This window comes from Triticum urartu, chromosome 3A (genome assembly GCF_056163025.1).
Source record: "Triticum urartu cultivar PI428250 chromosome 3A, HENAU_Tu73, whole genome shotgun sequence".
NCBI lineage: Eukaryota > Viridiplantae > Streptophyta > Magnoliopsida > Poales > Poaceae > Triticum > Triticum urartu.
The window spans coordinates 506,948,574-506,972,052 of NC_141875.1; the positions used below are offsets into that span (position 1 = coordinate 506,948,574).

General features: G+C 47.8%; 1 protein-coding gene and 1 long non-coding RNA gene across 2 annotated transcripts; one reads left to right on the forward strand and one right to left on the reverse strand.

Moving 5' to 3' along the window:
- Positions 1-11,876: 11,876 nt before the first annotated feature.
- On the reverse strand, positions 11,877-15,223 carry LOC147980293 (uncharacterized). Its single transcript, XR_015599782.1, has 3 exons — positions 14,800-15,223; positions 13,530-13,600; positions 11,877-12,186 (listed from the first exon to the last, which is right to left on the reverse strand). It is a non-coding gene; the product is annotated as an uncharacterized LOC147980293 (long non-coding RNA).
- Positions 15,224-17,625: 2,402 nt separating this feature from the next.
- LOC125544703 (subtilisin-like protease SBT5.6) lies at positions 17,626-22,936 on the forward strand. The gene is made up of 10 exons (XM_048708446.2): positions 17,626-17,840; positions 18,028-18,122; positions 18,287-18,384; positions 18,509-18,670; positions 18,772-18,883; positions 20,558-21,122; positions 21,227-21,327; positions 21,457-21,814; positions 21,915-22,128; positions 22,261-22,936. The coding sequence occupies exons 1-10, from the start codon at positions 17,742-17,744 to the stop codon at positions 22,791-22,793; spliced, it is 2,337 nt and encodes a 778-aa protein (XP_048564403.2). The 5' UTR covers positions 17,626-17,741; the 3' UTR covers positions 22,794-22,936.
- The last annotated feature ends 543 nt before the right edge of the window (positions 22,937-23,479 follow it).

Genomic DNA, 23,479 nt, shown 5'->3' on the forward strand with positions numbered 1-23,479 from the left:
TGGTCTATTATATCAGCGAGGTGCTCATTGAGTCCAAGCAAAGGTATCCGCATTGGCAGAAGCTGGTGTATGGAGTTTTTATGGCAAGCCGGAAGATTAAACAATACTTCCAAGGGCATCCAATTACGATGGTCAGTTCTGCTCCTTTTGGGGATATCATCCAGAACCGGGAAGCAACTGGCCGGATTGCCAAGTGGGCTATAGAGCTTGGGCCGCACGATTTGAAGTATGTGCCTCGGACGGCGATTAAGTCTCAAGCACTGGTTGATTTTATCGATGATTGGACGGAAATGCAAGCACCTGAGGAAAAGCCGGATCACACATATTGGACCATCCATTTTGACGGATCCCGGCAATTGGAAGGTTCGGGGGCTGGAGTCGTATTAACTTCCCCGCAAGGTGATAAGTTTTGTTATGTTCTCCGCTTAATGTTCCCTTGTACTAACAATGCAGCTGAGTATGAAGCCTTGCTCCATGGTCTCCGGATGGCTAAGGAGATGAATCTAGGTCGAGTTAAGTGCTTCGGTGACTCGGACCTCGTGGCTCAACAAGTGTCTGGCACTTGGGACTCCAAGGATCCACTCATGGCAGCATATCGTCGTGAGGTGGATATTGTTGCAGGTCATTTCAAAGGCTATCAGGTGGACCACGTGGACCGGCGGAAAAATGAAGCGGCGGACGCTTTAAGCCGGCTGGGCTCTCAGCGTAAACCGGTTCCGCCCAATGTTTTTCTGGATGTGCTGCACAACCCGTCGGTCAAGATCCCTGGTGAAGCGGATTTGGCTATTCCTGGTCTGGAGGCTCAATTGGTGGCAGCTCTTCATGTTATTCCAGATTGGACGTTTCCCTACCTGGCGTACAAGAACCGGGGCGAGTTACCAGAGGATGAGATTCTGGCCAGACAGATAATCCGGCGATCCAAGTCCATGACTATTATCAACGGCGAGTTGCATCATTGTAGTGTGTCAGGAGCATTTCAACGCTCTGTGTCTCCTGAAGAAGGCCATGAAATTTTGCGTGAGATCCACGCAGGAGATTGTGGTCACCACGCCGGTTCAAAATCTCTGGTGGCTAAAGCGTTTCGCCATGGCTTCTATTGGTTAACTGCTCGTGCTGATGCAGAGGATCTGGTCAGACGATGTGATGGTTGCCAAAAGTTCTCAAGACGTGCTCATGTACCAGCTCAAGAATTGAGAATGATTCCAATTACTTGGCCGTTTGCGACTTGGGGGCTGGATATGGTTGGGTCTTTCAAAAGGTCTAAAGATAAGAAGACCCACCTCCTGGTGGTGGTTGACAAGTTTACAAAGTGGGTGGAGGCAGAACCTGTTAGCAAGTGTGATGCGGCCACGGCGGTTCAGTTCATTAAAAAAGTGATTTTCCGATTTGGCTTTCCACACAGTGTCATCACAGATAATGGTACCAATTTGTCCAAAGGTGCCATGAAGGAGTTCTGCGAATGGGAGCACATCCGGCTCGATGTTTCATCAGTGGCACACCCACAGTCCAATGGTCAAGCAGAAAGAGCTAATCAAGAGATCTTGAGAGGCATCAAGCCCCGGCTCATGGTTCCTTTGCAGAGAACGCCGGGTTGTTGGGTAGAAGAATTACCATCTATGTTATGGAGCATCAATACAACACCCAACAGGTCAACAGGATACACACCGTTCTTCATGGTTTATGGAGCGGAGGCGGTTCTCCCCAGTGATATCCGTCATGATTCACCTCGTGTGATGGCTTATATTGAAGCGGACAACGAGACAGCACGGCAAGATGCTTTGGACCGGTTGGATGAAGAGCGTGACATAGCAGCCGCCCGATCGGCGATTTACCAACAGGATCTTCGTCATTATCACAGTCGCCGAGTCAGAACCAGAACCTTCCAGGAAGGAGATTTGGTGCTTCGGCTCATCCAAGATCAGACTGATATGCATAAGTTATCCCCACCTTGGGAGGGGCCTTTCGTGGTCAGCAAGAATCTGCACAACGGGTCATCCTATCTGATTGATATTCGAGAGCATAAGGACTCACGTACGTCAGAGGAGGAGACCAACAGGCCGTGGAACATAGCTCATCTTTGGCCTTATTATACCTGAGCCATTGGTTCTACTTATGTACATATTACAACAATGTATATATTATGATTAAATATAATAAACGGGAACCTCAGCTAAAGCGGGGTATCTGTTCTTTTACATCATGTGTGGTTACACGGAGTTGTTCTAAAGCGGCCTCCGGTTTACCCCTTGAGTTCGCTTTTTAAAAAGCATCATGTTATATCACTTGGAGGTTTGGTCGTGTCCGAGCCAATACCATACCTCTTGATAGGCGAGAGCCACCAGATCACTTGGGGACTTGGTCACGTCTGAACCATTCATGCCTCTTGATCGTCCTAAGGCCACAGAATCACTTGGGGGCTTGGTCGAACCCGAACCATTGCCATGCCACTTGGTCGGCATAAATGCCACGGTTTCATTTGGGGACCTGGCTGACTAGAACCATAGTTACACCTAACGGGAGCTTGGTCGTGTCCGGCCATGGTAACGCCATTTGATCAGCTCAAATAAACCTTTTTTGCAAACGGTTTTGTCATTGCTTTTGCTTCGCACTTTTCTTTGCAAGATACTTTTTTTCTTTTTTATTGCATTTTTTTAAAACCGACAAAGTTTCCAACCAATCAATTGATGGAACACAGTTCACGTCAATCCGGAGACTATTTGCCCGGTTTGATCCTTGTTGTTAACATCCTCTTATGGAGTAACACGGTGTTTATTATAACCCGGCACGGTTTACATGGTAAACCAGCGTCATATATATACAGGAGCTGTTATCTCCTCCAACAGTGTGGGTTTGCAAAACTCCGCTTCAAGATTGGCCAAGCCAACTTCACGCTCAACGATGGCAGGTATTATGTATCTCAAAAATTTGGTCATATACTTAAAAAAATTGGATGTTTTGACTTCATATATGCAGACATCATATTCCGCCTGACGGTACAACCGCGGTGGCACTTGAAGAGTTTCTTATTGCAGAAAGTGCTTTGGAAAGTTCATCACCACAGGAAGAACAAATTATGCACGAAGGCATATCAACATCAAAAGTATTAGCTAGATTATTACAAGGCAACACGGTGCCTATAATAATATCATTGTTTTTCGCAAAGGAGAGGCAGTTTTAAAACCGGCTTCCGGTTCAAGCTTGGTCACCAGCCTGGCCTGATGGTTGTGGGTCATCCTACGCCGCTTCAGCCTCCGTTTCTCTACCCAGTGGCTGGAAATCAACAGTTGTCCAGTCGATTCCCATTAATGCTTGAAGAACAGCTTCATCATGGATCAGCAATGACGGGTCAATATCGGGAGCGTAAGTATGCTTACGGATTGGAGGGATCAGATTTTCCGATTCATGGATTGGTGCAGCTATTCTCTTGTTCTGATTGTCATATTGGGCTTGATAATGAGACAAGTCTGCTTCTTCAGCCAATTGACAAGCTAGCGGACGTACCTCCCGATTTATTGCTCGCAGATCCGCTTCACCAAACTCTGACCCGTCTTCCTTCAAGCTGGGATAGCCCTGAGCCGCTTTAATAGGATCAAAATCTGGCACCCAGGCTTTTGCCCGGATTAAGGCATTGATCGCACCGGTTGGAGCAGCAGATTTCTTCAGCTCTTCAACCCGGGCAGGAAGCACCGATAGTTTCATCAGAGTGTCTTGAATCAAAGTGGGCGCCGGTTTGTTATGGGATGCGGTACAGATGATCCGCTGGGCACCAGTATACAATTGTTCAACCAATGTATAGGCGGCTTTCAGTTTCTTCTGCACATCTGACCCCAAGTGACCAATGTGTGTCCCTGAAATACCATAAAGAGTTAATAAACCAGCAACTCTGTAAGAAGACAGAGCCAATTCAGAAGTCAAACTGGCTTACCAAAGATAGCAGTAGTCATGGCATGCACGTGCCGCTTTATGCTGGTCAGTTCATCCGCCACTGGTTTTAGTGCAGCCTCGGCATCCTCTGCTCGTTTGATTAAAGCGGACTTTTCAGTGGCCCAATCCGCCCGCTTCTTTTTGAAGCTCTCCTTAAGCTGTTCCATGGCGCTTAAAGCGTTGGCTAATTCCTCTTTTGCTTTGGAGGTTTCAGCTTGTTGGGTTTTCAGATTTTCTTGGAGATCGGCGACTTGGCTTTCTTTCGTCTTCAGCTCCGCCTGCATGCAGACAGTTATATGCTTCAACAAAACGGTACAAGGATTGAAGTACCAACCACATAACAAGTTATGCACTTGGCACTTGGGGGCTAATGCATATTCGATCTTCATCTTTCAATTGCTTACAAAGTCCCAAGATCAATACAAGTATTAAACTTAGCACTTGGGGGCTAATGGCTATTTGCTCGTATATATGTTCCGATGCGGCGATTTCAATTACTTAAAGTACCGGTTTAACTACGCTAAGTTGAACCGGCCCTTGGGGGCTACATCGGCGAATTTCAAAACATTAAGATTTATATTAGTAAGTCCCGGTTTGAAAGAAGATTACAAACCGGCCCTTGGGGGCTAGGAGAGTCAGCAAGTATTGAAGCATACAAGCAGGAAAGAGCATATGGAAGTTACCTTGTATTTATCCTTCATCATATTAACCAGACTGGCTTCATAGTCACGGCTGCTATACAGCCGGTTTAGGTAGCCGGAATGGATATCTTGGGCGTTCAGAGCAGCGTAAGTTGCCAGATCAGCATTCCACTTGCCTTTACCAAAGGCAGCAAATTCTTCCTTGGCAGAATGTTTGGACAAAGCAACAAGATTGCTTGGCTCGGTATGGCAAGTGCCAGTAATGACAACCTCATCCTCCTGAGTATCGCCGGTTTGCACTGGGGCTGTTGGCTTGTCAGTAGGTTTTGCTGGACCGATGGATCTCTCAATCCGGATGGAGCCTGTGGGCTGATTGACAGGACCTGAGGCATCAGTAGGTCTCTCTTCAGCAATAAGATCGTCGTCTTGCTGCGGTGGATCGTTGGGTATATCCTCAGGAATAGCCACTTCAAGATCGGGTGTCTTGCCTGGCTCAAGAACGGCATCTTCTTCGGCCACTTTGTCCAGGCGGGCCTTCTTGCTTGGCCTAGGTTTGGCCCTGAAAAGAATAACAAAATCAAATACAGCATATGTTCTAAGGCGATGTGCTGCAAATATCATAATAAGTATAGCTTACCCAAGCACCGATTTGAGCGGTGGCAGCTGAGTAGCCGATGACTCGCCAGAAGATGAGTGGGAAGTAACCTGGTAATCGGAGTCAGATGGATTAAGAGGTTGACGAAAGCAGCCCGCTTTAGGATAATCACTGACAAGCAAATTAGAGACCTCTGAACGGCGTTTCCGAACCGGACTGTTTGGTAAACCGGCGGAGGTAACTACCTGGCCGTTGTGCCGGGTTGTGCGACGAGCTTCGTGCTGTTGGGTCTTCATAAGAAATTTGGGATCCAAATAAGCAAGAGGATGAGAAAATTTAACTTTCCGGTTTGCCTGACGGATTTTTAGCGAAGGCAAAGGTTCTGAATCGGAAGAGAGAGTAATTACCTCTGCAGCATCAGCGTGGCTGGCTTCGGCATCATCCTGACAAATATCATCATCAATAAGACGCATGAAAAATAAGCCAAGTGAGTCAAGCTCTACCTCAAGGTCCGGATTATCCACATCATCATCAGGGGCTAGATTAGAAGATGCAGTAGTTCTTTCCTGTGGGCCGTCTTCTTTACAGCTTTAGTCTTTTGCCGAGTTGCTCTTTCCGGTTTGTCTGGTTTTTCTGGTTTCTCCTTCGGCAATTTCTTGCTCCAAAACGGATCATTGCCCTGATTACACAGACACTGATATTAAACAATGACCAGATATATCAATAACAGATTCAGCAAAAGGAAAAATCAAGGTCTTACAGCTGGCAGTTTGTTGGTGGCACAGAAGGGAAGCAGGCCTTTTTTAGCACAGATATGTTCCGGTTCATTCAGCATCTTATTCACAGCCTCTATGATTTCTTCATCGGTGAGCTGGATTTTGGAATGTCGCAGTGGGTCATCAACACTGCCGGTATACTCGCACATCAAACTGGAGCACTGACTAAGGGGCAGTATGCTCCATGATATCCAACAGCGAGCGAGATCAACCCCTATTAAACCGTTGGCCATAAAGGCTCTGAGCTTCGACAGTTGAGGAGCATATTTGCTTCTCTCCTGGGCAGTCAATCTTTGCGGAAAAGGTTATGTATTGCTGAGCCGCTCCGGACGAAAGCCGGGCAAGGGATTCTCACCAGCAGGGGAGGTGTCTTTGCAATAGAACCATGTCTGATTCCACTCTTTGGGGTGGCTGTGCAGTTTGGCGTGAGGGTATGTGACCTCTTTCCTTTTCTGGATCGCCACGCCACCCAACTCCGTATTGGAGCCGTCAGTAAACTCAGTACGGCGGTTTAGATGGAAAAGGTCTCTGAACAATTCCACTGTGGGCTCCTCTTGAAAGAACGCCTCACAGAGCACTTGGAAGTGACACATATTTGTAACAGAATTGGGGCCAGTGTCTTGTGGATGGAGTTGGAAATCGGCCAAAACATCCCAGTAAAATTTAGAACCGGGCGGCTTAAAGCCCCGAGCTAAGTGATCTACGAAAACAACAACCTCTCCTTCTTGAGGACTGGGAGGGCATTCTTTGCCAGGAGCCCTCCAATGGATGGTATCTTTGCTGCCTAAAGCGCCGATCAGGACTAGATCATCCAGCTGAGCCTCTGTGACGCGAGAAGGAACCCAATTGCACTCATATACTTGCTTAGCCATGATGGAATCTACAAGGTAGAAGATCCCGGTTCAAAAATGCATTTGATCAAGGTACATTGGTATGTGCAATGTTAAACCGGAGACAGATATATCTGAACCAGAGTTTTATGAAGCAACAACATCTGGCGGTTCAACAAGGGGACTAATGGTATATACCAGTTTGGCAATTTTTTTCTACAAGGTTAAACCGCCTGGTTTGAACATTGAAGCAGATGAGTAAGTTTATAGAAACAGATTTCGTAAGATTTCTCTACAGCGATGGATCTGAAGCAAGTTTAGAAAAAAGATAAATATTCAGAGGTCCAAAAGGAGCAGTACCGAATCAATGAGCAAGACATACATACAGATCTATGGTTTTGAGTTGTGTAAGTGAAGGCGAAGGGTAAAACAGCTACCATTGCACAGAGTAAAGATTTGCGGAGTCATCTAAAGATCTATCGTATGAGCAAGAGGCAGACGATGAACACTGAAGAACTGTGAAACCCTAGGTCAGATCTGCGGGGGAAAGGATAGAAGATTTACCGGAGCTGAGGAAGACGCGGAAGGTTGCTGCGATGCTCTGGTGCGCTCAGGTTGATGCAGCGGCCAAGGTTGAGGCAGAGGTCGACGGCGGCGGCGGAGCTCCGAGGCTGGCGACGCGAGGAAGATGAAGAAGAAAGGCACGAAAGGGAGAAAAGAAATGACCCTTCGGTCCTATTTATAAGGCGAAAGAACATGTGTCAGGCGCGACAATCAAGGGGCCACGAAACGGAGCTGTTGCCTCGATTTTCGCAGAGCTATTAAACAAAGAAGCATAATGGATAGCTTCGTTATGACAGGTTACGTCACTCCGGTTTACAGCAATCAGAGAAGATGACATCATGGCGGTTTACCAATTTATGAGAAGATGTTGAAGATGAAGCTTTTGTTAAAGGATTGACATGAACCCATTCAAATCAATCTGGGGCCTAATGTTGGGGATATTACTGCTGGGCGTAAACCGGCCTATCTGGGCCGGGTCAACTTCATCAGTAATTCAAGAGTGATAAAGCCCAAGAAGGCAGATGAGGGCCTAAGGCCCGTAGCCGGTTCAAGACTTGTAGCTATAAACCGGGATTTGTATATAAACTTGTATTGTAAGTTAGGAATAAGGAGAGACCAACCCGAAATACGAATATCAACCAGTGTTGGGACTCTGTGAACCGATGGGTGTCACCCGTGTATATAAGGGGATGACCCGGCGGCGGTTCAAAGATAGACAACAACTCGAGACATAGGCGAAGCTTGTTTGCTCCCTGGTCATCGAAACCCCATCAATTCCATCACAACTAGACGTAGGCTTTTACCTCCGAAGGGGCCGAACTAGTATAACTCTCTTGCGTCCCTGTGTCCGCTTTAACCCCTTCAAGCTAACCCATCGCGATGGCTCCACGACTAAGTCCTTTCTCTAGGACATCTGCCATGACAAAACCACGACAATACCCCCTCGTGTTATTCCTACAGCAGCCCCGATTAATGATCATCGCATGCGTACTAGGGTCAAATCAGGATTTCATGAACCCCAAAACCACCTAAACCTTCATACATTCGTATCTCTCACTTCCCTCCCAAAGAATTACAAAACTGCTCTACTTGATCACAACTAGGCCGCTGCCATGCAAGAAGAATATAATGTTTTACTTCAAAACAACACCTGGCAACTTGTTCCTCGTCCTCCCAATACAAATATTGTTTCTGGCAAATGGATTTTTTGCCAAAAGTTCCACTCCGATGGGAGCCTCTCACGATATAAAGCCGGGTGGGTTTGTCGTGGCTTTTCTCAGCAACAAGGAATTGATTACAAAGAAACCTTTTCTCCTGTTGTTAAACCTAGCACCATTCGCACCGTTCTTAGTGTTGTTGTCTCCTCTTCCTGGCCTATTCACCAACTTGATGTTAAAAATGCTTTCCTCCATGGTTCCCTTTAAGAAACGGTCTACTGCCAGCAACCTCTAGGTTTTGAAAATCCATCCTTTCCAACTCATGTATGTCTTCTTCAGAAATCTCTCCACGGTCTTAAACAGGCCCCACAAGCTTGGTTTCAACGCTTCTCCTCCTTCATCCAAACAATAGGCTTCACTCCATCTCTCTCCGATACCTCTCTTTTTGTGTATCATCAAACTTCTGACACTACCTATTTACTTCTTTATGTAGATTATATCATTCTTACCGCATCCTCTCAAAAGTTCTTAGATCATATTGTCTCTCTTCTTAGGTCTGGATTTTCTATGACTGACCTAGGACTCCTTCATCATTTCTTAGGCGTTGCTGTTGTTCGAGATTCCTCCAGCCTTTTTCTTTCCCAACGCCAGTATATTCTTGATCTTCTTAATCGTGCTGGTATGCTTGACTGTCAATCATCTCGCACTCCTGTCGATGCTAGTTTTAAACTTTCGGCTACCAGTGAACCCTTTTCCGATCCTACTCTCTATCGTAGCCTAACAAGTGCTCTCCAATATCTCACCATTACTCGTCTTGAAATCTCTTTTGCTGTTCAACAAGCATGTCTCTATATGCATGATCCTTGGGTTCCTCACTATAATCATGTTAAACGCATTCTTCGGTATCTAAAAGGAACTCTCAATCATGGTCTCCACCTCAATAATTCTTCTCCAAACTCACTTACCGCATACTCTGATGCAGACTGGGCTGGTGGTCCTGACACTCGAAGGTCCACTTCCGGTTTTTGTGTTTTTCTTGGTAACAATTTGATTTCTTGGTCTTTGAAAAGACAGGTTACAGTCTCACGTTCGTCGGCCGAGGCTGAGTATTGCGCTGTGGCACATGCCGTTGCAGATACAATATGGATTCGGCGGTTACTCTCCGAGCTACACAGGCCTATTGAGCATGCCACTATTGTCTACTGTGACAACATATCAGCAGTCTACATGACCGGCAATCCAGTTCAACACCGACGCACAAAGCATATTGAGATTGATATTCATTTTGTTTATGAAAAGGTTGCTCTTGGTCAGGTTCGGGTGCTCCATGTTCCCTCTACGGCTCAGTTTGCTGACATTTTCACCAAGGCACTGCCTACTAAGCTGTTTCAAGATATATGTTTCAGTCTCAACGTCGTCGAGCCTGCCGTTGATACTGCGGGGGGATGTTAGAGTAGTCCTTATGGTATACGACTTCTAGTCCAAGTCAGTTTTGTACCCCTACCCCAAGTCGGTTTGTACCCTCTTATATACTCTTGTATGCCGCACCAAATCAATCAATAAGCAGCAGTTTTATTCAGCTTTCATAGACGTAGATGCATGTGGATGTGGACGTCCAGAAGAGAAATGTGCATAGCTAGCGTAGAGCCGCCCTATTCTTCTGTGCGTCGATCGATGCACCCTCGCAACATCGATCAACTCTGCTTCGAGGAATGCACCGGATGATGCCAGTCAAACTATGGTCCATGCAGTTCATGCATATATATGCTTCCTTTCGTCTCCAACGTGGTATAGTTGAGTTGTTGATTTTCAATCCGGATCTCCATCGGTACGAAAGAAAGACAAATTGTACGCTCTTGATTAAGATTGCACCCTAAATAGCATTTTGAAATTGTTTATAACAGGTAAAAGAGCATCATATTTAGATTCTACATATTTTTCTAATCAATTTTCATACATAACATGTCAAATTGGGGTTAGGATTTAATAAGGTTGCACCCTGAATAGCATTTTGAAAATATTTAACAGATAACAGAACATTATATTTAGATTCTACATATTTTTCTAATCAACTTGATATATAACATGTCAAAATTGGACTTAGGGTTTAAAATATATAGATACTTTTAAAAGGCACTTGAATCTGCCCAAAAAATAATGTTATTATCTAGATGGACTGCGAGTTTGTTAACCGGAATAATAGGGGCTTTTCTGGAAAATCAAAACACTTTTTGGACTCATTTAAAACATGACTACATGTTGATTTATTGAAAGATCAGGGGGTTTCTGCAAAAGGCAAAACGTTTGTCTATAATCGTTAAAACAAGATCACGAGTGGTTTCAAGAAAAGTTAGTTTCGTTTTCATAAAAAGCAAGACATATGGGCATAAATGTTTCTCTCTTTATTCGCAGGTATAGGCAATATGTGAATACCAACGCATCACTAGTCGTGTCCTATCGTAATTTTTTTGTTTCTTTTTACTCTGTGAATTAGGTTTGTCTAAAGTGAAATTATGTAAGGTTTGATCAAGTTTATAAAAGAATATTAACACTCACAATACATCATCAGTATGTCGTTTTGAACAAGTGAATGGCTGACCAAGATCCTATGAAACTCCTATAAGTGAGGTTGTCCATACACAGTTTGGAAGAAAACAACCATGGAGTTTTATCACATGTTTTCTTCTGCATGTATCGACAATATTCCTGCATTTTCCCTTCGTGGTATCCAAACGGGGCTCTCATGTTACCTACTCTTTTTATCCTTTCAAGCACTATTTCAGCGAAAATTGCTAATGGATCCCGGGCTCCATGAAGCCCAAATTTTGAACAATTCAAAAAATTCAATTTTCTTTATGTTTTATACTCTTTTACGAGAGCCTTCGCACTTATGAAGACAATACTCTCTAAAGGGGTTAACTCAAATCTTTGTTCAATAATAATACTTCAACTTGGTACACTTCTACCGGTGGCGCCCTCTGGACACCAATATGTTCTTAAGGTCATTCATCCCCTCTCAAGTTGGTAGCTCACTCCTCTCACTTCAATGATCGCTTCCTTCTTATCTTGCTTACCTTACATGAGAGAGATGGCATCCTGATTAGCGCCAAGTGGCAACCATCCAGACCCTGCACCACAACTGGAAACTGCCTTGATATATCTCATATATGGAGTTTCTATAGCTTGTCATGAAGGATGACCGATATTAGCTATTTTTCATGACACGTATCCACTCTCTTATAATCTAGATATTTTTAGAAGCTTCTTATCTTTGCCATGAATACTTTCTCTAGCATCTTGTGACCCTCCCGATTTGACCATACATTAATCATACACGCAAACTTGTACGATTAAGATCAGGGACCCACGGGAAGATATCACAACACAACTCTACAAATAAAAATAAGTCATACAAGCATCATATTACAAGCCATAGGCTTCGAGGGCTCGAATACAAGAGCTCAACCATAGACGAGTCAGCGGAAGCAACAATATCTGAGTACAGACATAAGTTAAACAAGATTACCTTAAGAAGGCTAGCACAAACTGGGATACAGATCAAAAGAGGCGCAGGCCTCCTGCCTGGGATCCTCCTAAACTACTCTTGATCGTCGTCAGCGTCCTGCACGTAGCAGTAGGCACCTCCAGTGTAGTAGGAGTCGTCGTCGATGGTGGCGTCTGGCTCCTGGGCTCCAATGTCTGGTCGTAGCAATCGAGTATAGAAAGGGGGAAAAGAGGGAGCAAAGCAACCGTGAGTACTCATCCAAAGTACTCGCAAGCAAGGAGCTACACTACATATGTATGCATTGGTATCAAATGGAATAAGGGGATCATATGTGGGCTGAACTACAGAATGCCGGAATAAGTGGGGGATAGCTAGTCCTGTCGAAGACTACGCTTCTGGCCACCTCCATCTTGCAGCAGAAGAAGAGAGTAGATGGTAAGTTCACCAAGTAGCATCGCATAGCATAAACCTAACCGGTGATCCTCCCCTCGTCGCCCTGTGAGAGAGCGACCACCGGTTGTATCTGGCACTTGGAAGGGTGTGTTTTATTAAGTATCCGGTTCTAGTTGTCACAAGGTCAAGGTACAACTCCGGGTTGTCCTTTTACCGAGGGACACCGCTATTCGAATAGATCAACTTCCCTACAAGGGTGCACCTCATTTCCCAACACGCTCGATCCCCTTTGTCCGGACACACTTTTCTGGGTCATGCCCGGCCTCGGAAGATCAACACGTCGCAGCCCTACCTAGGCACAACAGAGAGGTCAGCACGCCGGCCTAAATCCTATGGCGCAGGGGTCTGGGCCCATCGCCCATTGCACACCTGCACGTTGCGTACGCGACCAGTGAGCAGACCTAGCAACCTCCATTACAAAGGAAGTTGCGTTACGTGGTCCAACCCGGCGCGCGCCGCTTAGTCGCTGACGTCATGAAGGCTTCGGCTGATACCACGACGTCGAGTGCCCATAACTGTCCCCGCGTAGATGGTTAGTGCGTATAGGCCAGTGGCCAGACTCAGATCAAATACCAAGATCTCGTTAAGCGTGTTAAGTATCCGCGAACGCCGACCAGGGCTAGGCCCACCTCTCTCCTAGGTGGTCTCAACCTGCCCTGTCGCTCCGCCTCAAAGTAACAGTCGGGGGCCGTCGGGAACTCAGGCCCACCACTACCTGGATGGAGCCACCTGCCCCTTCAGCCCCCAACATCGGAATCACTCGCGGGTACTCCTACGAGCCGACCCGACTTTAATCACCACAAGTATCATATATAATATATAAGTATATACCCGTGACCACCTCCCAAGTGATCACGGCCCGATAGTATAGTATGGCAGACAGACAAGAATGTAGGGCCACTGATGATAAACTAGCATCCTATACTAAGCATTAGGATTGCAGGTAAGGTATCAACGGTAGTAGCAAGGATAGGCTATGCATCAGGATAGGATTAACGAAAAGCAGTAACATGTTACACTACTCTAATGCAAGCAGTAGAGAGAAGAGTAGGTGATATCTGGTGATAAAGGGGGGAAGGCTTGCCTGGTTGCTCTGGCAAGAAGGGTCATCAACACCGTAGTCGACAACAGGGGTACCGGCAGCGGTCTCGGGGTCTACCAGAAAGAAGTAACGGAGGGGAACACAATAAATATAATGCAAATATAAGCATGACAATGCAAGACATGACAAGGAGCGGTGCTAGGTGTGCCCTAATGCGGTAGTAGGTGATCCGGCGAAAGGGGGAAACATCCGGGAAAGTATCCCCGGTGTTTCGCGTTTTTGGACAGATGAACCGAAGGTGAAATGTTGCAAGTTCGCTATGGTAGGGACATGTGGCTGACGAACGGGCTGCGTATCGGATTCGTCTCGTCGTTCTAAGCAATTTTCATGTACAAAGTATTTTCATTCGAGTTACAGATTATTTTATATGATTTTCTAAAGCTTAATTGATTTTCTGGAATTTTGAAATATAGCTAAATTCGAATTTAAACATTGTATTATTTTTTTATACACACGGACAACTAGTCTATTAGAATGATGGGCGGGTCCAGTGGCTGAGTCAGTATACACAGTCAGCAAGTCAACAGTCAATGGTTGACTTGGTCAAAGTGTGAATAGTGGTCGTGGGGTCTACTTGTCATTGACTGATATTTTAACTGAAGTGCTAAACAGATTTATTTAGTAAGGGGACCCACATGTCATTCACAGTAACTAATCATGAGGTTGGTTGGTTGAACTAATTAGAGCATGACCCAGCAGTCAACGTCTAGTTAGACTAACTAATTAGATTAGCACCTAACCTAATCTAACTTAGCACTACAAGCCGGCTTCTTGTACAGAGTCAGCAGCAGCAACGCATCAGGAAAAGCAAGCAACAGCCGCATCAGGCATTGCAAGCAGCAGCAAGTTGCGCAGCAGCAAGTTGCGCAGCAGCAAACAGCACTAGCAAGGGCAAGCAGTAGCGGATACGCACGAGCGACGACGGCCGGACGGGCGCACGTGGGCGCGCGCAAGGTCGCGGCCAGAGGCGACGCCGGCGCGGGGCACAGGGAGTGGCCGGAGGTGGGGCAAGGCTAGGCCAGGGCGCAACGATGAGCAGCAGCTCGCGGAGGCGAGCGGGGATGCGTCCACGCGCGACCGGCGCAGGGCAGGGCGGGGTGGCCAAGTGCGCGGGCTAGCCGGGCGCGAGGTAGGGGAGCCCGGGGTGCTCGTGCCCGTCGGCCATGGCGGGCGGCGGAGTTCGGTGCAGGTGGGCAGCGGTGAAACGACATAAATCCAAGGGGGATCATATGGGGAATCAAGGGGAGCTCACATCGCAGCTGTAGAGAAAGTCAGCGGGCTCGGGGAGGCTTCAATGAGGTCGAAATCGAAGATGACGAGCGGCGGGGCAGAGCTTGAAGAAGACCTCGTCCGGTCGATGCGGTGGCTCCGGGCTCGATCTCGTGGGTGGAGATGAAGAAGTGGACGACGATGGTTCTGCTGGACGTCTCCCCCAGCGAAGAGGCGCACGGTGGCCGCGGCTACGACGCCGGCATGGCGACCATGACATCAGGCGAACTCCAAGTTGTGACCAAAGGGAAAGGGGAGTTCGAGTGGGGGCTAGGGTTCGGTCAAGGGGGGCACGGCGCAACCTTATCCTTTTGGGGAGCGTGGGATGGGCGCCATGGCGACATCGCCGGTCGGGGAGGCCTGGATGGGCGCCACGGCCTCCCCCTGTTTCCTGTAGTGTGGGGAGGGAGAGGATATGAGGTGGGTTGGGCCGGGATCAGTCCTGTAGAACTAAAGCCCAAAGGCATAGTAGGATCTTTCTTCTCTTCTTTATTTAGTTTCTTTTTTTGGTTTTCTTATTTTCTATTCTGTTTCGTATTTTATTTTAATACCATTTGATTTTTGTTTAACTTGAATTTTAGTACATAAATAGTAAGCAATAACTTGAATTAGCACACAAGATTTCAAGTGGTTTGGAAATTCATAAACATTTATTTATATAAAAAGGACATTTTATTTGCTGTCGAACCACTTATTAATTTCTTAGAAATTTATTTATGAATCAAAATAAGTTGGTTTCAACATGAAAATGGTCTGAGGAATTTATAGGATGTGAACATTTTAGTTTTACTGTTCGAAGAAATGATAATTTCATTTGCAATTAAAAATTGACTTTGACTTTGATTTTTATCGAAAGGCAATTTTCATAGTAATCATGATGACATGACCATCATTAGGGAGAGATTATTGTAGCATGATCTTCGGAGTGTTACACATCTTCCATGACAAATATCTTCATCATTTGTTGTTACTCACAAAATATTATACAAGGCTCCAAGTATGCACTGCCTATTTTCCTTATTTATTTACACTAACATATTTGACCACCATATGAAAACAAAATATGGAGACACATATAACAGCTAGAGGAAGTCTGGTTTTATGTGTTGCTCTTTTTTCCCCTACATTTATGTTGATAATAATTTATTTTTGCCAGAGACTCAAACTCAGGTAACGTCTCTCTGATATCTTCTGCAATATTTGGACTAAATTAGAGATATAAGACGCGAGATAATGTTCAAATTTGCAAACTGCTGATTATACTTCAGATTTGCAGACACCGTTATATTGACGTTCGCATGGCTAGGTCAGCTTATTTCTCATTTGGCAGTTTTCCCCCCTTTAACATTTACACGGAACAGGAGGAAGCAAACATGGTTTAAAAATTGTTCTTGTGATTAAAAAAATACATGGTTATCACCAAAATATCTTTATTCATAATCTTAATATGTCAGTTTCCTTTATTCAAGCGATCATTTTATCATATTAAATTATAGCAACTTTTGCAACATCAAAAGTTTGATATGAACAATGAAGCCTTTTAACTAAAATTGGAGTAACCCAAGTGTTCACACTAAAATGACACTGCCACTCACACTGGTTAGATAATTTATACATGTACTATGACTATTTCTCCATCACACGAATGATATAGTTGATTTTCTTTTATCTAGTATTTTTGAAACACCTTTTGCTTAAATGCTCGTTGCAACACACGCATGGCACATGTTAATAATAACTAATAAGTGCATTTTCCCAAACTTCATCGGCATCCTACTCGGCTAGCTCGTGCTACCAGGCACTCTTCCTTGGTGCTTGCGGAGACCCCCACTGGAAGCCGACTTGGAAACCGTGGGTGTTGTTGTGCATCAAGTTCTTCATATGGCTGGCGATGAAGGACCGTTCTCGGACGGCCGACCGTCTTGCTTGTCACAGCCTACCCCACGAGTCCACTTGCGCCTTTTGCAACCAAGAGGAGGAAACCATGCAACATTTGTTGACGAGCTGCTCATTCTCTCGGCAGGTTTGGCACAACATTCTTGGTTGGGCTAGATCATCTTCTGATCTACTGCATGAAAACACAGCTTTCCAGACATGGTGGGCCACATCTTGCGCCCACACACCCGCTTCTGCTCGCAAGGGTCTGACGTCCCTCATCATCCTCACTGCTTGGTAGCTTTGGAAGCACCGAAACAACTGCATCTTCAACAACGAGCGGCCATCGGTTACCCGTCTCTTCACCACCATCAAAGACAAGGCTCGCCTTTGGGCAAAGGCCGGCTCAACCGGGATCGAAAACATCATCCACGAGAGTTAGCCTCTATCCGATCGGGGATGAGCAACCCCTAGCTATGTGCTCCAACGCTCGCTACCATGTCTCTCTGTGTACGTGGTCTCATGAGCGCTCGTATTCTCATGTTGTGATTCTTCTTCTATTAATGAAAAGATATGCAACCTTTGCGTATTCACGAAATAAATGCATTTTTTCATGACATGAGATGAAAGACACTATTCTTGTCTGAAAATAAGACACTGGTGGATGCGATATGAGAGCCAGGCTAGCTCTTTTTGTTGTTGGTGAAAATGCCAAGAGTGCAGAGTTTATGTATCCAATCCAGACCACAATATCCAAGTTAATTAACTCACCACAGCTTCAAGCTGAAGCTAGACACTAGGACGAATACCGGAGAGATTCTTTCGCCAAAAGGGAAAAAAGAATACTGGGAAGAAAGCAGGAAATTATACAAACAATAAAATACGTACAAGAAGCAAAAGATGGTATCATCTCAGAGGGGTAGAGACAGTCAAACTATTCCACCGTGTCCCTTTCGCCCTATCCATCGCCTCGCCACAGAATCTGCATAGTGTATATATAAACAGCCTCCAAGCCGTCGAGACACAGAGCGCGCGAGGTACCGCGTTCCGATGAAGACGGCAGGAGGAGCCATGTCCCGACTTCCCTTCTTCCTCTTCCTCTGTCTCTTCTCCTTCTTCACTGCCTCTGCCTCTACCAAGCAAGGCCAGGTCATCATCTCGATCGATCATTCTATTTTTCGATGTTAATCAACAGATTTCTCACGGGTCTAGTTTGAGTTTGATTAGTTCATGGCCGGCAGTCCTACCCTTCATGACGCAGTTGTTTTGTTTATAGCTCCCTCATATGCTTAATTTTCCATGAACTTCCATGTCGCCCGCCGTTGTGGATATACAGGTCTATATAGTGTATCTGGGCGAGGACGCCGGAGCGAAGTCAAAGGGGGCGATCCTTGATGATCACCATGCCCTCCTCCTCTCCGTCAAGGGCAGGTACGTACACGTCCATCAATCGATATGCGTATGATACATGGCGCGGCCGTGCACTGCTCATACATACACCTATCGTCCTCGACATTTGCTGTGTGCTGCCTGCTGATAATGGATACTAGCAAGTCGCAGCTAATCATTCAGACGCTCTCTCTGTGGTTCACCAGCGAGGAGGAGGCACGGGCGTCGCTGCTGTACAGCTACAAGCACACTCTAAATGGCTTCGCGGCTCTTCTCTCCGAGGAAGAAGCCACAAAGCTTTCAGGTAATACATGTGCACTCACAGTGACACTAGGGATTTTCTCAAGATAACACTGTGATTTATCCACCACTGTTGCCTATATGTCTTTGTGCGTGCGTTTGGCTGATGCATGTGGCGCGTTCTGCAGAGAGGACCGAGGTAGTGTCTACCTTTCGGAGCGACGGGAGGTGGTCCCCGCACACCACGAGGTCTTGGGAGTTTGTGGGCTTGGAGGAAGGGCTCAGCCAGGGCTGGCTGCCGTCCGGCGCTCACGCCGGCGAGAATGTCATCGTAGGCATGCTGGACTCCGGTGAGAAGGCTCTCTACCGACTTGCGTGCTTCCGGCCAATCAACTAAAGCCTTCACGTGTCGACGTTTCGTTTGACAAGAAGCGGCTATTTGAAACTGCAGGGATCTGGCCGGAGTCGAGGAGCTTCAGCGACGAGGGGCTAGGGCCAGTGCCCGCGCGGTGGAAGGGTGTGTGTCAAGAAGGAGATTCCTTCAATTCCTCCTCCTGCAATAGGTAATTAAGCCGGCTGCTTGTGGGTTTATTCGGGTATAATCAGCTCTTATTAGTAGTTAATACTGGATAATACGCATTCATATGTACTTGTGCGCACCGCATCATGCATTCGTACGTGGCCCTGCTTTTCCGTGGGATTCCATGGACGCCTTGCTGGAACATCGGTTAGTCGGTCTATTCAGGCTAGTATTTTTTGTGTGTTTCTTTTTGCTGAAAATAGGGGTCAAATCCCATGGCGTCTTGCCATCTTCCATCGTGTGACCATATCGATCGACCACTTCGTCAAACTAAAAATCATAGCAATGTCGAACTAAGACTGCTTACAAAACAAAAGGCTGGCATGCAGTGCATCAACCTATGATTGAGATGACAAGACAGTGACGACTGACGACCAAAGGAGAACCACCACCACCACACACAGACACATAGCCGGTCTACGATGTCGATGTATCCGAACTAGAATATCCGGCGTGGGTGCCTGCACGCTTCAGCCGGGACCAGACTGTGCACGTCCGAACGAAAACCCGAGATGGCGGGCCAGCTCGGGAGCAAGACTGACGACTCCAGCTTGGCGCCTTCTCGACTCACTGCAGTGCACAGCTTGTTTTATAATCTCTGCCTGCATGGCTTAGCTGACGTACAAACAGTCCGCCGTAGAGTAGTTTTCCCTCTGATGCAACTGCGGCGGCAGATTGGGTAGAACCCCGTGACGCCTTCCTCCCAGTCCGTGTAACACGAGATCCCTGTCAGCCTGACAGCGTCAGATTTTCTTTCCGAGAAAACCAGTACAACGAACATTAAAAATAATAAAAATTACATTCAAATTACAGATCACCTCGATGATTACGAGCACTGAAGCAAGTCGAAGGCGCGGCGCCGTCATCGTCTCTCCATCATCGGAGTCGGATACAACTTGTTGTAGTAGGCAGTCGGAAAGTCGTCATGTTAAGGTCTCACAAGACAGACCAGCGCAGCAGAATAGCAACCACCGCTGATGAAGAATAACATAAATCGGAAGGATCCAACCTAAAGACACACGAAAGTAGACGAACAACGACAAGATCCGAGCAAATCCACCAAAAATAGATTTGTTGGAGACACGCCACCACACGCCCACCAACAATGCTAGACGCATCGCCGGAACGGGACTAAGCAGGGAGACCTTTATTCCATCTTCAGAGAGCCGCCGCCATCTCGCCATCTTAAACAAGACACAAATCCTAACAAAACGGAAAGGAACGACTAAAATCAGAGCCCTCCCGTCGGCCCTTGCCAGTATCCACTGCATCCCCTGGCCTAGAGCCATGAGAGACGAGGCAAAGCTGTGGCGGCGCCTGCGAGAGGCAGGAACCCTAGCTTTTTTTTTGGAGGAGGAGGAGGAGCGGCAGCGTAACAAACATGCGATATGAAGAAATCACACGGTAGTTACTCCGCTGTAAACTCTTAACAGTGTCAGATGTTACTCCCTCGTGACTCGAGAGTTGCAGAAAAATCGTCGTGATATCATGCAAACTTGTTTAATCAGATTTTGTTAGCATAGGCCAAATCAGATGATCGTTAATCGGATTGTTAACCTCGATTTTCTGTCACTGTGCTCGTCCATACATATTTTTCCTGAGTTTAATGTCCATAAGTACGTACACTTTCTTTACCTAATCGTACGTACGTACACAGGAAGGTAATCGGCGCGCGGTACTACCTCAAGGCGTACGAGGCCCACAACGGCAGGCTGAACACCACCTACGCGTACCGCTCGCCGCGCGACCACGACGGCCACGGCACCCACACCGCGTCCACCGTCGCGGGCCGCACCGTGCCGGGCGTGGCGGCGCTCGGCGGGTTCGCGGCCGGCACGGCCTCGGGCGGGGCGCCGCTCGCCCGCCTCGCCATCTACAAGGTCTGCTGGCCCATCCCGGGGCCCAACCCCAACATCGAGAACACCTGCTTCGACGCCGACATGCTCGCGGCAATGGACGACGCGGTCGGCGATGGCGTCGACGTGATGAGCGTGTCGATCGGGTCCAACGGGAAGCCGCCCCGGCTACCGGACGACGGCATCGCCATGGGCGCGCTGCACGCCGCCAGGCGCGGCGTGGTCGTCGTGTGCAGCGGTGGGAACTCTGGCCCCGCGCCGGCCACCGTGTCGAACCTTGCGCCGTGGATACTCACGGTCGGCGCCAGCAGCATCGACCGCTCTTTCAACTCCCCGATCAGGCTTGGCAATGGCATGGTGATCATGGTAAGCGCCTAAGAAGTTTCATGTCACGCAACGTACGTTATTCTTGTTTTTTTTTCTTCTAAATAAAATGGACTGACGCGTGATTGACCGTACTTTCGTACCAGGGACAAACGGTAACACCATATCAGCTGCCGGCGAACAGGACGTATCCAATGGTTTATGCAGCACACGCCGTGGTTCCTGGCACTCCCGCCAACGTTACCAAGTAATTAACAAACCAACTGTACTGAATGAAATCTCTTTAAAAATGCTCCACTAGTACTAACAAAGTAACAATCACTCAAGAGTCACACATGCTAATCGAACAAGGTTCAAATTTCGTATTTGGACGCAGCCAATGCCTGCCGAATTCGCTCTCGCCGAAGAAGGTGCGAGGCAAAATCGTGGTGTGCTTGAGGGGGAGCGGCCTGAGGGTGGGCAAAGGCCTGGAGGTGAAGCGGGCGGGCGGCGCGGCGATCGTGCTCGGCAACCCGCCGATGTACGGCAGCGAGGTGCCCGTCGACGCGCACGTGCTCCCCGGAACGGCAGTCTCCATGGCCGGCGTCAACACCATCCTCAAGTACATCAACTCCAGCGCGAACCCAACCGCTTACCTGGATCGCTCTAGGACAGTCGTGGACGTGAAGCCGTCGCCGGTTATGGCACAGTTCTCGTCGCGTGGACCCAACGCCCTCGAGCCCAGCATTCTCAAGGTACAAGCACAAACGGCATCCATTTGCATTTGCATCTTCTCAAGATGACTCTTGTCGATTATCTGTGCTAACTGCATCTGCATGCAATGTGTGCGTGCAGCCTGACGTGACGGCGCCGGGCCTGAACATCCTGGCGGCATGGAGCGAGGCGTCGTCGCCCACAAAGCTCGACGGCGACGATCGCGTGGTGAAGTACAACATCATCTCCGGGACATCAATGTCGTGCCCGCACGTCTCCGCCACCGCCGTCCTCCTCAAGTCTGCCCACCCCGACTGGAGCACCGCCGCAATCCGGTCAGCCATCATGACCACCGGTAATTTCCCTTCTCCGGCAACGCGATTTGCATGCATAGGCCCAAGTTCTTTTTCTTTTTCTTTTGAGAATGCAACTTTTGCATGCATAGGCCCAACTTTTTTGAGAATGCAACTTGGGTGTCGTTTTACAGCAACAGCCTACAACGCGGAAGGCGGCCCAATAATGAACGCGGACGGAACGGTGGCGGGGCCCATGGACTACGGCTCGGGCCACATCAGGCCCAGGCACGCGCTGGACCCGGGCCTCGTGTACGACGCGTCCTTCCAGGACTACCTCCTCTACGCCTGCGCGAGCGAAGGCGCGCAGCTGGACCACTCGTTCCCGTGCCCGGCGAGCCCGCCGCGTCCGCACGAGCTCAACTACCCTTCCGTCGCCATCCACGGCCTCAACGGGTCCACCACCGTGCACCGGACGGTGACCAACGTCGGCGAGCACGGGGCGCGTTACAGCGTCGCCGTTGTCGAGCCCATGGGCTTCTCCGTGAAGGTCTCGCCGACGAGCCTCGCCTTCGCACGCACCGGGGAGAAGAAGAGCTTCACGATAAAGATCGCGGCCACGGGGAAAAGAAGTCGGCGTCTGAAGAGGAAATATCTTGCAGGCTCGTACACGTGGAGCGACGGAGTCCACGCTGTGAGGAGCCCCGTCGTTGTTCTCGTCGCGTGATCGTTCATTCTTGCCATTGCTGGCCAGATTGAAGAATAGATGAACACGTACAAAACTATTGTGAAATCTATCAAAGTCACGAGCCAAAACTACTCCCTCGTTGTGCATGTGCTATACGCCAAAAGGATGGTGGGTTCGTGTCCCGTTATGGAGTCTCGGGATGCCAATGGCTGCGCGCATCGGCATCCTTATCCACACCGTGCGTGCACCACCGTCAGTCCTCACCGGCGCCCGTGGCCGGCAGACCAACCACACCCATTGTCCAAACTGCGCGGCGTTACAGGTGTATGACCGGCAGCGGTAGTTCACGCCGACACGACACAGTCCGTTCGCTTTCGTGCATGCTGCCACAGTAGAAAGCCGTCGACGCGGGACTCGTCGCTAGAGTCCAGGATCGCAGGATATACCACGAGCCCACGCATGTACGGTGCGCTGGTAGCTTGACTTTTTCCATTCCAACGCGCGCTGAAATTTCTGGGGTTGCTTGGATATTCTCTATCGACATAAAGTTCGCGAAAACGATGGCAAGAGTGACGCTCCACTTTGTATTCACTTGCACAAGATTTTTACCAAGTTTATATACCTACTAATATTGCACTAAGAGCAGTGGCGGAGGCAGGAATGCATATAATCTGATGTTTGGGAGGGCCGGCTGCAAGCAATAGTAAAAATATGTCACTGGTCAT

What these genes read in the sequence shown, in the direction of transcription:
- LOC125544703 (XM_048708446.2), top strand. Translation starts at nt 17,742, where the DNA reads ATGAAGACGGCAGGAGGAGCCATGTCCCGACTTCCCTTCTTCCTCTTC. An exon ending in CGTAGGCATGCTGGACTCCG is followed by an intron (nt 18,671 to 18,771) that starts GTGAGAAGGCTC and finishes TTGAAACTGCAG; the next exon opens with GGATCTGGCCGGAGTCGAGG. An exon ending in GTCAGCCATCATGACCACCG is followed by an intron (nt 22,129 to 22,260) that starts GTAATTTCCCTT and finishes GTCGTTTTACAG; the next exon opens with CAACAGCCTACAACGCGGAA.